Source organism: Adiantum capillus-veneris, chromosome 2 (genome assembly GCF_014529385.1).
Source record: "Adiantum capillus-veneris isolate H3 chromosome 2, ASM1452938v2, whole genome shotgun sequence".
Lineage (NCBI taxonomy): Eukaryota > Viridiplantae > Streptophyta > Polypodiopsida > Polypodiales > Pteridaceae > Adiantum > Adiantum capillus-veneris.
The window spans coordinates 99,260,171-99,272,542 of record NC_140932.1 but is presented as its reverse complement, the minus strand read 5'-3'; the positions used below and the strand labels follow the sequence as shown (position 1 = coordinate 99,272,542).

Here is a 12,372-nt window from a genome sequence, read left to right as displayed (position 1 = left end):
AGAATATAGTCATTCACGTAATTGCTAGCTTGTCAAATATTGTTATTTGGTCTTGGACTTGTGTGTTGTCAATGTTTCAAAGTGATTGAGACGTAGTTAGGAGGGGTTTTGTGTGTGTGTGTGTGTGTGTGTGTGTGTGAGAGAGAGAGAGAGAGAGAGAGAGAGAGAGAGAGAGAGAGAGAGAATATGTATATTTTACCAAGGAAAGGGAATCTGCTTGCCAAATTCCAAAAAGCACCTACATGAAGGTGCTGATCAGACAATTTTTGCCTAACCACATGTGTGGTGGAAAAACTTATCTTTGCTTATATGGAAGTTTAGGTCATGTCCGCTCTTAATATACAAATATCCAAAGTTTAGAGGTTGTCAACTCCCCCACAAGATCAACTTAGCCTATCATTAAATAGTCTTTCTTGCAGAAATTCAAATTCTCATTAAAGGGGTTTTGCATCTCGGTTAATTTCTTGGACAATTGTTATAGTTTAAAAATAATCCAACCTGCAACAACCCGTGTAGGTGATGTCTATCACCCCTGCAGGTGACTTGGGCCTAATAGCTCTCATATGATGAGAGCTCATGTGAAACACTCATCTATCTTACAGTGAAGCACTTGACCCTCATTGAGGAAATTCTCCCAACCACAATGCAAGTCTATTCCACTCTCAATGTGAAATCCTGACACGTGTAAGTTTTCATGTTTGAAATGTTGAAGTCCAATTTCATTGACAAGGCTCATTTTTGAAGGGTGACCCTAATCATTCATTTGAAGGGTATATTTTTAACTATCCTTCGTTAAGCTATATTTAGACAAAAATTAGAAGGGCTAGTCAAAGAATTTTCAATATTTTTGCCTTTCACTGAAGGATAAAAGTGCCTCCGAAGGGCGTCGAAGCCTTCAAAAATTAGACCCGAGTCCAAGTATTTTGTGGTTGAACTATGACACTTCAAGGAAGGTTCCATGGGTTTTTCATATATCTCTCAATACATGGACGCTCTATGTTCTTTGAAGCCTTTCATGGGCCTATCTACATGGACACCTTGTTCTTTACAAGGTTTTAGGGGCCTCTCTCTAGTCTAGTCTCTATGCTTCTCTATGCACGCATGAGGTCATGATAGAATTGAAATAGTGCACAAGTGTAGAACTCATTGATGGAATCACACGCAAGTTATGTTTGATAAAATGCTAGGCTCCATCTCGTGAGTAGCTATATTGCAATTCTTTACCCACTTGGTAGCCCATTGACGCTTGAATTCCCCATTTCAAAGGAAGGGATGGCGTGCCTTGAATGAGAATGTTGAAAAAGTAGAAAAGGCACTATGCAGGGGGAAAAAAATGCCCCACACTCATATGCTTAAAGCATTTCTTCCACCATTGGTCGTGTGACTGGTACATTTTTGGTTGAGGAGTCTCATTCTTCCTTTGTCTTTTCTTTTTTTTTTTTCCAAAGTGAATGCTCTTCTCTTCTAAACATGGCAACTCACTCTCCCATCTCTTCTCTATATTCACATGTGTTGCTCTTGGAGTGTCGAATCCGCATGGTGCCCAAGGCGGATGTGCCCTTTGTCCCTCGAGTAATTTGTCATTTGTAAGTTGTCCATTGAGTTTCAGACATCTTCTAGGTAGCAGTTAAAGGCACAACATGGCTAGAGAAGCAGGTGGACTAGTCGTCATGTAGAGTCAAGCTAAATTTAGATGAGAAGGCAAAAAAACATAGGCGTGGCATGAGGAGTGAAACAATAAGCTATGCCAACTTTCATATCTTAAATTTTTTTTGTGTGTTGCCTTTTATAGTTGATGCTTTTGGATTGAGCTTTGGTATATTAGTGAGATCTTTGTTTGGCTAGCAAGAACTCTCTCTCTCTCTCTCTCTCTCTCTCTCTCTCTCTCTCCACCCACAAACACATCCACATCTCTAGTTCACACGGGCTCGTTGAGAGGGGGCCCGTAGCTAAGATTAGGCGTTGCAATTTGCAAGAGCTCTTGGCCGTCTAATATGACCTAGGGGTGAATTGAGATATAGTAGGCTATGGGGGAATAGTTTAGCTCTAACTTAACCTCAATAGCCAGTCAAGAGTGCCCATGGTTGTGATGCCCATCCTTGTCGTCGATCCCGCTCAGGGAGCCCCTGTGCAAGATAGGGACGAAGCAGACATGTGTGCACGCACGCATGTGTGCACATATGCTATCATTAAAAATCTTTGGAAGAAACAAAAACATCCAAATTACATTTATCACATCTAGTTCTACTCCTTCACATTAAAGGGCAGTTGAGCTCCATGGCCGGTATTTTAGAAACATTTACAATTCTAAGTAATTGCGGCGTTGGAATTTGGGAGCATTCAAGCGCAGCTGAGGCAGCTCCCATATTACATCAGGTGTTTTTGCACTAGGCCTAAGCTTCGCTGCCCTCCACCACCTTCTTGATCTGTTTCATTCTTGCTGTTGTTGACGCCCTCCATAGCCAGCAGCTCGGGCACTGCCTTTCCTGCCTTTTTTCGTCCCAAGCATGCCCTCCATTCTTCTTCTTCGCGCTTCCCCTCATTCCTGCTGTGCGGACTTCTTGTTTCTCACCACTATGGGACACTGAGACGTCATCCCTGCCTTAGCAATAGAATTCTCGCCTTAGTGCACGATGTGATCATTTCCCTAATTTTCGTCCTTAAAGCTCGCTTTACTGTGCACCATGTTGAAGTCCCGCAGAATTGCCTCAGTTCAAGATTACTGCAGAAATAAGCGAGAAAGGAAACAAGTCAGCCGACGCGAAGAGGGTTACGAAGCAAGGCAAGACGGAGCTTCTGTCCATGACAGTGCTAATGATGAGGAAGAACAGGAAGAAGAGAAATCAAGGCTCGTCTCTTGTGGTGTGGCAGGGAGTGCCGATGGTCTTTGCTATTGTAAAAGCCCTTCCTCTTTCGGCAGACTACCATCTCGGGCAGCCATGGCGGGTAAGGAATTTACCTCCACTCTTCGGACGTTCTTGTCATATCATCTGAAGAAGTTGCCCGGTCCAGCACACATGCGTTCTTATTGTGATGTTGTCAAGAAGAAGTGCACAGTCTCCCTCAGAGGGCATGTCATGTGCCTTCCTTTTGGATTTTCTGTCAAAGAAGAAAAAACTTCTGCGGAGGCAATAGGAGTATGTCTGATCGAGCTGGGGATTCACATTCACGCATCCATTCTACTTGCTCACAGAAGATTCAGTTTGAAAGAGCTACGCATGGCAACGTCACATTTTGCAGAAGGTCAGTACTCTTTAACGTAAAGCAAGAAGGCCTTGCTTTACGGGCACATGCGCGCGCAAACACACACACACACACACAACAGGAACACACTGTGGCAAGCATGCATGCACACATACTTCCACATATGCACGCTCACAGGTGTAGCTTTTGCTCTAGGCTCTAGCATCACTCCTGTGTTCATTTGTCCATTTAAGATTTAGGCATATTATTGCCTGCATGATTCTGATACATTACTGCATTGTCCTGTTTTCTTCCGATTTTAGCCCTTGGATTTTATGTGCGCTTGGATTAAACAAACTTGAACATGGCCTCGTGTGTCAGAAAACATGCTGGGAAAGGGGTCTTCAGGTTGTGTGTATAAGGGCGAGCTAGTTACTACTGGTGAAAGCATAGCTGTGAAGCTTCTTAATGTGAGGTCAAAGGACGCTCGGCTCAGTTTTTCCACAGAGCTCGAGGTCATGTATCGTGTTTGCAACTATCATATTCAACCTCTCCTTGGCTACTGTATTGAGAGTGGCAGTCTACTGCTTGTCTACACCTATATGCCCCGGGGCAGTGTGGAGGATTTGCTTCATGGTAATGAATGCGCTATTTTGACTCTCGTGTTTTCAGTAGTGCTATATTTATTGTGCATTGTTTGTATGGTCAGGTTTGAAGGTTCATGTTCTTTCTGGTCTCTCCAAGGTGTAATTCATTAAATGCTGGTTTTGATCGATTTGAATGCACTTGTTACCAATAGGTGCACATAATCTGCCGAAGCTGTCTTGGCATGATCGCTGCAAGGTTGCTGTTAACATAGCTAAAGCTCTACTCTACCTGCATACAGAATGCAACCCTCCCATCATTCATAGAGACATCAAACCTTCCAATATTCTCTTGACTACTTACAATGAAGCCAAGGCAAGGAAAATTTTGTGATGACCGATTTCTAGATGGTGCATGCTGAGCTATCGCTGTGTTTTATATAAGAGCATGAGCTCAAATCGAGTGTTTGTATTTGCTGCAGTTGACTGATTTTGGGCTTGCAATCAAAGCTTCTTCCCCATACTTCATCTGCAAGGACATCATGGGCTCCTTTGGGTATGTATTTGGGTTTTGCTCTTAAGCAACAAACTGCACTATGCAGTATCTTCGTGTCTAGAGACGCATACTACATAGCTACAGTTTAGGGTATGATTTCTTGCTTCCATGAGGCTTTGCTTCGATTGCCATTATGGTAGGAGGAGGGTGCAAGAACATCTTTACTTAGTTCCACTAGTAAGAAAACATGGTCTCCTTTTTAACATGTTTGGTTCAAATTCTTGTTGCAAGGGGAACATAGGATTGGGAACTATCAGAGCTTTTACTGTCTATTTGAGTTTAAGCTTTTGGTCTACACTGGCTTCTGGTTCAGACTTGTCAGGGTGATACACAAGGCATTTGTGCAAAGGTTATTGTTTTCTAGTATTTTCCTTGAAAATTTTGAGACTCAGCGATGCATCCTGAAGCAGCTAGCCCTTTTACTAGCTATCACCATTTCAATGCACGAGCTCACTGAACGCTTATGGCTATGCTTTCTGTTGCAAATGGGTTCATGTGTGGATATTGGTAGCTCATTGATTTTATGTCATCTTTATTTAATAAGGCACATCTTCAAAAAAGTTTTGCAGATATCTTTCTCCGGAGTATTTTCAATTTGGCAAAGTTTCAACAAAGATGGATATCTATTCACTAGGGATTGTGCTGCTTGAGCTCATGACTGGAAGGTGTCCAATTGATAATACTGGGCCTCCTGGACAAGCAAACTTAGCCAATTGGGTAAAACTCTTGTTTGTGTTGAGAATGTTTGATAGGTTTTGTTTTGCTTGACAGCTTCAGAAGAGGCGTTTTGGGGTAATTCTTTGTCTTGTACAAATTTTCAGGCGAGCCACCTAGTCATCAATGCACGCAATTTCACAGTTGAGATGGCAGATCCAGTGCTAGGGGACTCCTACTCTTCCACAGAAATGCAAAGACTGCTCTACATTGCTGTGCTTTGTATCCATCCACGGGACTCATGCAGACCTTCTATTAGCAAGGTATCTTGCTCTCTCTACTTACGTTTGATTTGAAGGACTTGAAGGGTGAAGTCTAAATATCAAGCATTGGGGTTAGGTGCTACACTTGATGCAGGAGGAGCCAGCAGTAAGACTACGATGCTTGGTGACAGATGCGTATAAGGATCCCTCGAATACCTTAAATTGTCACCTAAGCTTTCCAAGCATGGGGGAGCAGGACAAGAGCATTGGAAAGAGCGAAGAAGATTTGAGGAAGCAGTATTTGGAGATGGCTTTGCAAGACGTGGAGCGCAATTCATTTCTCAGCAGCCCCCTGATTGACTTATAAATTTTTTAGTCTTCCTGGTCTGAACCCTTGAGTTGCAAAGTCCAAGCAACCAGGTTTCAGGACTTTATCACAGAGACTACTAACAATTGGAGTGATCAACACAAGGGAAGTGTAAAGTTGCGTATAGAAGCTTCAAAGAGATTGCTCAATACAGTTTCGTATCTGTGTAACATACAGAAAGAACCTCATCAAAGCCAAAGCTATCAATCTATATACCCCAATAACTTGCTTTTGTCTAGTGGTTGTCCTATGAGGTTCTGAATGTCAGTGCAACTTGCAACTGTGGATGCAACTTTAGATTTTCGACAACAGTTTTAGAGCGGATTATAGCTAACAAAACAAAACAATCTATTAAAGGTTCGCCAATCACAATTTCCATGGATTACTGCAGATGCCAGTACTCTTTTGAGTACTGAATGAGGTGCAAATGCATGCTGGAAGGAAGTTGGAGAGAGAGAGAGAGAGAGAGAGAGAGAGAGATGGAATGTTATGTTAACGTCTTCTAAAGACAAAAATGACCTATGAAACCAAAGAGTTACATCATGGTGCATCTGATACAAGGTCAGGAATAGAAGAAAGAAACTAACCAAACAAAAACACTAATAGAGCTGTTAAAGGTGGGTATCAAAGAGCATGAGGGGCACATATACAAAAGGTGTGTATATTTTATGTCAGAGAACAGATACAAAATGGTGGGTATATCTGTATTAGAATCTGGAGATGGCTCGCATTGATGGGTGCATGATCATGTCGATGTTCTCCATGGTGAGAGTCTGCATAGGGTGTCTCCCATGTCTCGCCAATATAGATTTCATCTTTTGCTGCAACCTCCTCTGACGTTGGGAGCATTCCCTCATCCTTGGCTCATGGATCTCTAGAGCTCTATTGCTCGATCACTTAGTATACCTTTGCTAGTGATATGCCCTGTATCCCTCCTCTCTGGCTACTCTCGTCTTTGCTCAATCTCTGGATAGAGGAACACTGTACTCTGTCTCTGGGTGTGTCTCCCGCTCTATGAACCTCTCTCTCGGTAACCCTGCTTGATGTCGCTGAATCTCTAGTAGTCCAAGACATCTCTGATCCTGGTATCTCATAACTCTAGATAGAGGCCCAAAACCCTCTCTAAATGTGCAAAATACGTGCTGAAAGGAAGTTGAGGCACATGAGAGAGAGAGAGAGAGAGAGAGAGAGAGAGAGAGATATGCAGACTTGTCGTCCTTGGAGGTTCCTCTTGATGCTTGACAACACAATTACAATGAGGATTTCCGCTGGAGGATTAAATTGGTTTAAGCTATCTAGGCTTGAAAGCAAAAGAAGCAGCTTCTCTGAAAGCTTTAACCGAGTGCAAGCCTGCAAGAACTGTGAGCCATTATTGGTTATAGATGAGAAACTTAGTAGAGCCCGTTGGTAATGCAAGAATTAGGGGCGGGCACATGCTGTAGTTACTGATGGACAAATGACAAACATATCCCATAGAGGGGGGAACTAACCATACCTTATGATTAGTCTTAATAGGCTGTTCCATGGGCGAATACCAAGAGAGCCCTGGTCCAAAGTCCCCCAATAACAATGGTAAGACAATATAGCACTTGGCCTATCATTAATCACACAAGAAGATTTATAAATTTTCTCATGTAGAAAAATGGAGTCTTTTGCAATGTTTTTCATACAATGCATAACATCATGAGCTTCTGTGTGGCCGGGCCGGCGGTCCCCTACCCCCAATCGTACCTAGCTAGGTATGCGGTGCCTCCCTCACAGTAGCTCATGATGTTGAGGTACGTCACAATGTGGGAATTATTGTGAGAATTTGTCAAAAACTTCTTGTGTCATTTGAAGATCCATAAAATCAACCACAATCACTAGTTACATGGCAATAGCGCTCAAAATTTAACCGCATTTCTAAAATTCTTTCGCACCGGTGTCTTCAACTTGAGCTATACCAATCAAAATTTGAGACTAAGTCTCTTGCTGCCTTAGTCGCAGAAACGCTAGATGCACAAAGCATTTTTGGCAAGCACCGGCCATCATGAGGCAACGCTAGGTAGTGTGCACACTATCAATAAGTTCCATTCTATTGACGCATTTTGTACGATAATACTGTTACCATGATTCAAGTCAAGTAATTCTTGTTCTTTTTGGAGGTACAATGAATGAGTTCTTAGCTTATTTCTATTATACCTAGATGACTACAGGTACGTCAGTAGCAGACAAATGCCATCGCACTACACAGCTTCTTTAAAACAGTGAAAAGCTTGTTGATCTACTCGATTTTGGGTCAAAAGGTGTTTGAGCTTGGCAATCAAAGCAGTATCCTAGCCAGTTTTCTCATGTTGGATAGCTTGCAATTAAAGCTTTACAAAAGATGGCACCAACCATAACAACTTTTGAAAGATGCCTATTCTGGGCATCTTCTGAAGCCAAAGGGTCAAAAGTGCACATATCCTACAATCAGAGTGCCTGAAACATTTTTTGCAAAACATCCATGAGTAGCACTAACGTGGGAATCATCCCCAACATCTCGGATGGGAAGGATGCAATCTTCGAAATTGAAGGGTGCCTTGTCCTTCGTGGAAAAGGGAAAGGTAGGGCGTTCTTTGGAACAAAAAAAATTATGTAGAATCTAGAAATGCCGTCTTGCTTTGCCTGCTCTGAAAGGACCAGTATGCTTTCAAAAAAGCACGTCCCATTACAGCGGTATCAAAGCTTCAAGCATGGGGGCATCATGTCCCAATGTAAAAGATCAAAGTGAACAACTTTAAGCACTTCAAATAACAACTGAACTAAAAGGGATACACTACACATGAGATGGGGAGTGACAAAGTTCCACCCGTGAGCATTGGCCCCATTAGGAAATTTCGGAGGTCATTTGGAGGGCCATATGAAGGAGAGAGAAAATAGAGCGCGTCCAATGAGCAGGAGGGCTACGTTACGTAGGAAAATACGTGGAAAAACTCAAAAAATAGGAAAATATCCTAAAAACTTTCACGAATCTAGGATTGTGGCATCATTACTTCTTTGCTTTTACCGAGCTATTAGGTGCGTGTGTGGTCCCACTGCTTATATTCTCTTATGATCATTAAACGTACTGGAGGGTGACCATTAAGCCCGCACAAGATATTGGAATTCTAAAACACTTTCCATCCATTAGAATGCTTTCAAAGTGAATCTCCCTCCACTAAAGCTTTTCTCTTAGAGCTATGGCTTCCACGTCTTCTCGCCCAAGAAGATCTAGGTATTTATGGTCTCTCACACCAACTACAAAAAGGCCAAGTAGTAGCATATCCTCAATTACAATATCAACTTCAATAAGTGCAGAGAACCAATGGGTTGGACAAAGGATAAATAAAGGTTCATGGGTCCTCATGTAACCAAGAAGAGCCAAGAGGTCTAGTGCTATCAATGTTTACCGCTCAGCATGGAAGGCCGGAGTGTTGGATTTCAAAGTTGAAATCGGCAAAAGATCTGTAAAGGAAGTTCTTGTTCAGCATGTGTTTACCCATCCAAACGTGATAGCACACGGTGAAAATGTATCAGATATATATCAACCACGTTGCAATTGTAAGTATTCTTGACATCTGAACTGCATTAGATTTGTCATTTCACTTATTGATACTCTCATTATAACTTTTTTTATATATTTTGCAACGTTTATCCCTCTTCTTATGAGCAATGGTTCCATTCTTCACATCTCAACTACATTAGATTTGTCATTTTGACTTATTGATACTCTTAGTTTAACTCTTGTTATATATTTTGCAGATGTTTATCCCTCTTCTTATAAGCAATGGGAGCTTGTGGAGTGCATAATAGGCCTCTTCCTTGTTGTTCATGCCCACATTGGTTCTCTACAGTATTTAGGGAGAAGCAGCAAAAGCCTAGCTGATAAAGGAATACTCTTCTATGACCACTTCTACCAACTCTGCCCAGGGAATAAGAATGGTATGTTGGTGAAAGTGCCTCTACCAACTGATTGGAACACTGTGGACTGGCCAGTTCCTGAGGAAACAACGGTGGAGGCAATGCGAAGTAAGCTTTACAAGGATATACAGAGGTCTCTACGTAGCTCTATTCCCACCAAACTAGTTAGAATTGCAAACTTTTGTCCTGCTGCACTGTTCATAGAGTTGTTTCATAACTACAATATACGTGTTATGAAAACTATGTTCATGTGCAAGTCATTTCAGCAGTCATCCTGTGACAAACTTCTTGACAGAGGATGGTATATAAAGGAAGAGATTGGCATATGGTGCGAGGTCGCGCTTGACACTCTAGTTGTCAAGTACATGATTGCAAGCCAATCACTGTTAGTCTCCTTTTGGTATATGCGATCACAAAGGCTCAGAGGTAAGTACATTCCTATGGACCAGGTTTCTGCAGGTTTGGAAGATAATCCTGCTGTGGATGTGGAAGTGATTGATAAAGAGCAAGGCCTAATGTTGGTGGTTACAATAAGGGAGCTATGTAGTCTTCTGCAGTTGCGACACAACATAATTGAAGAGTCAATGGACAGGGACCTTTCAGATTTTTCCTTTTTCCTAGTTGGCCGTAAGCTGATGCGGCGCAGGAAAAAAGATATTTTGTGCAAAGAGTTGGATGGTCAGGTTGAAATAGTGTCAATGTAACAGAGAGTCTTGTGAAACCAAGTGTATACGAATGGCTTTCAATACATGAAGTTTTTTTGAGCTCATTTGTCAATTGTGCTCTGTGAATATAAGTGTTCTTGAAATACATTTCTTTAGCCATTGCCACCTCTCTCTCTCTCTCTCTCTCTCTCTCTCTCTCTCTCTCTCTGTCTCTTTCAATGTTAGGCAAGACAAAGACATGATAGAAGAGTCATCTTAATTCATAAGAAAAGTACAAACTCGTCCGTGAACAATGGACTGAGATACAATTTCTGTAAGTATGGAATCAAAATGTCTTCAAGGTAAAAATCAAAGGTATGCCCCTCAAAAGAGGGTGGTGTGATAGTTGTTCCTGGTGGATTTAGTTCTCCCTTTTTAGGAGTATCATCAATCAGTAGTGTATTATTTGCATCAAAGGGTACATCGATTTGGCTAAACGGTTTGTACAAAAGAGGTAAATGTGGTTTTTTAGGGTGGTAGTGGCCCTCGACGGTAACACATTTTCTTTGATCATACAAAAAGGAAAAATTTGATGTGTGAGAGCTGCATACACCGCAAACTATTGTAACTAGTGGCGACAAGTTTTGCCTTTGCATTGAAGACCATACGATAACTCTGAAGCGCGGAAGAAGAAACTGAATAAATTCTTTGGTTCCTGGAAGAACCACGACTCGACAAGTTCCCATCCGAAATGTTTGCAAATCCTCGAAGGGGTCTGCTATACCCAAAGGCACGCGCATCGGCAACAGTCCATTGATGTCCAAGATAATCAACCTCTGTAAAAGTTGACAAGTACATATAAGTAGTTAGAAGCTGAACATATTTTGCCATACTTGAATAGACATTACCAAAACAACCGTATCTACAGGTAGCAAGGGTCCATACTGGGTCTCTATAGTGTTGTTGTCGTTGTTGCTATCCTCTGCTTTAGCTTCATCGTCGTAGTCATCATTCTCATCTTCATCAGGGGTCTCCCCCATGGCTCTTTCTGCCTCATTTAGGGTTTCCTCCAAGGTATTTTCCTCTGCCTGTGTTGGCCAGCTTGCATCATCCATATCCTTTTGCTCATTTGTAGGCCTGTTTTCATCATCTATCCTTGCCTCATCCATATCATTTTGCTCATCCGTAGGCCTGCTTTCCTCATCCATCCTTGCCTCATCCATATCCTTTTGCTCATCCGTATGTCTGCTTTCCTCATCCAGGGTTTCATCCATGGGCTCTTTTGGCTCCTCCATTGGCCTACTTGGCTCTTTCATTGTCTCCTCCATAAGCCCCTCTGCTTGTACACTAGCACCTTCCATATGCTCATTTGACCTTTCTTCATCCTCGGCTTTTTCATCTTCGGCTGATATGACCCTCTCGGCCCGTTCTGATTCCACTGTATCTGATGCAGGGGTTTGTCGTGGTGGCTCATCATGTATTGTCATATCAATTGTGCGGTCGTCCAAGCCGCTATCTTCAGGTTCTCTAGGGTTCGACATAGTGAGCAAGTTTTGTATTAGACTTACCCGATATCTTTGTAAATAATCATATGTGTAGTTTTGCACAACACTCTGCAAAATTGAAAGACCACATGGTGAGAACTCTTGTATAAAGAAAACCAAAACTGAATGAATGCATTGCCAAATGGTTACCTTAGTCATGAAAGGTTTTAATGCAAAGTAGCTTTGCAGGACATATTCTGCATGGAGAAGACATCTCCAGCTGCAAGAATTTCCATCGGTTTGATTTGGTACAGGTACATCTTTGATTGGGGCCTTGTATAGTTCATACCTTCCACATAGCTTGCCATAAGCAAGCAACAACCTCTTTATACAACTGCACAAAGGAGTATCAAGATGTTAGCTTGAGGCTTTCAAATTTACATGGATATCTATAAGACACACTTTATGATACATAACACTTACAACCTAATTTCCGGGTGGGTTCCTTTTATTGAATTGAACACCCACAATACTGGCTGCTCAACATCAAGGCATATGAGACTCCAGTGATGGTTGTTCTCATATGAAAGATGATGACAATTACTTCCAGCATAGCACAGTGGAGAAACCAACTCTCAAATGTGCCAGATGGATTGTTCTTCTGTCTAATAATCACTGACATTTGTGGATCAAGAAGAAACACCTCCGTGTGGGTG

General features: G+C 42.0%; 1 protein-coding gene across 1 annotated transcript; it reads left to right on the top strand.

Annotated features, from left to right (window-relative positions):
• Positions 1 to 2,034: 2,034 nt before the first annotated feature.
• Positions 2,035 to 5,843, top strand: LOC147463277 (putative serine/threonine-protein kinase PBL7). Its single transcript, XM_086487872.1, has 7 exons — positions 2,035 to 3,243; positions 3,565 to 3,819; positions 3,983 to 4,143; positions 4,250 to 4,323; positions 4,893 to 5,040; positions 5,145 to 5,300; positions 5,377 to 5,843. The coding sequence occupies exons 1-7, from the start codon at positions 2,685 to 2,687 to the stop codon at positions 5,605 to 5,607; spliced, it is 1,584 nt and encodes a 527-aa protein (XP_086343998.1). The 5' UTR covers positions 2,035 to 2,684; the 3' UTR covers positions 5,608 to 5,843.
• Positions 5,844 to 12,372: the final 6,529 nt, after the last annotated feature.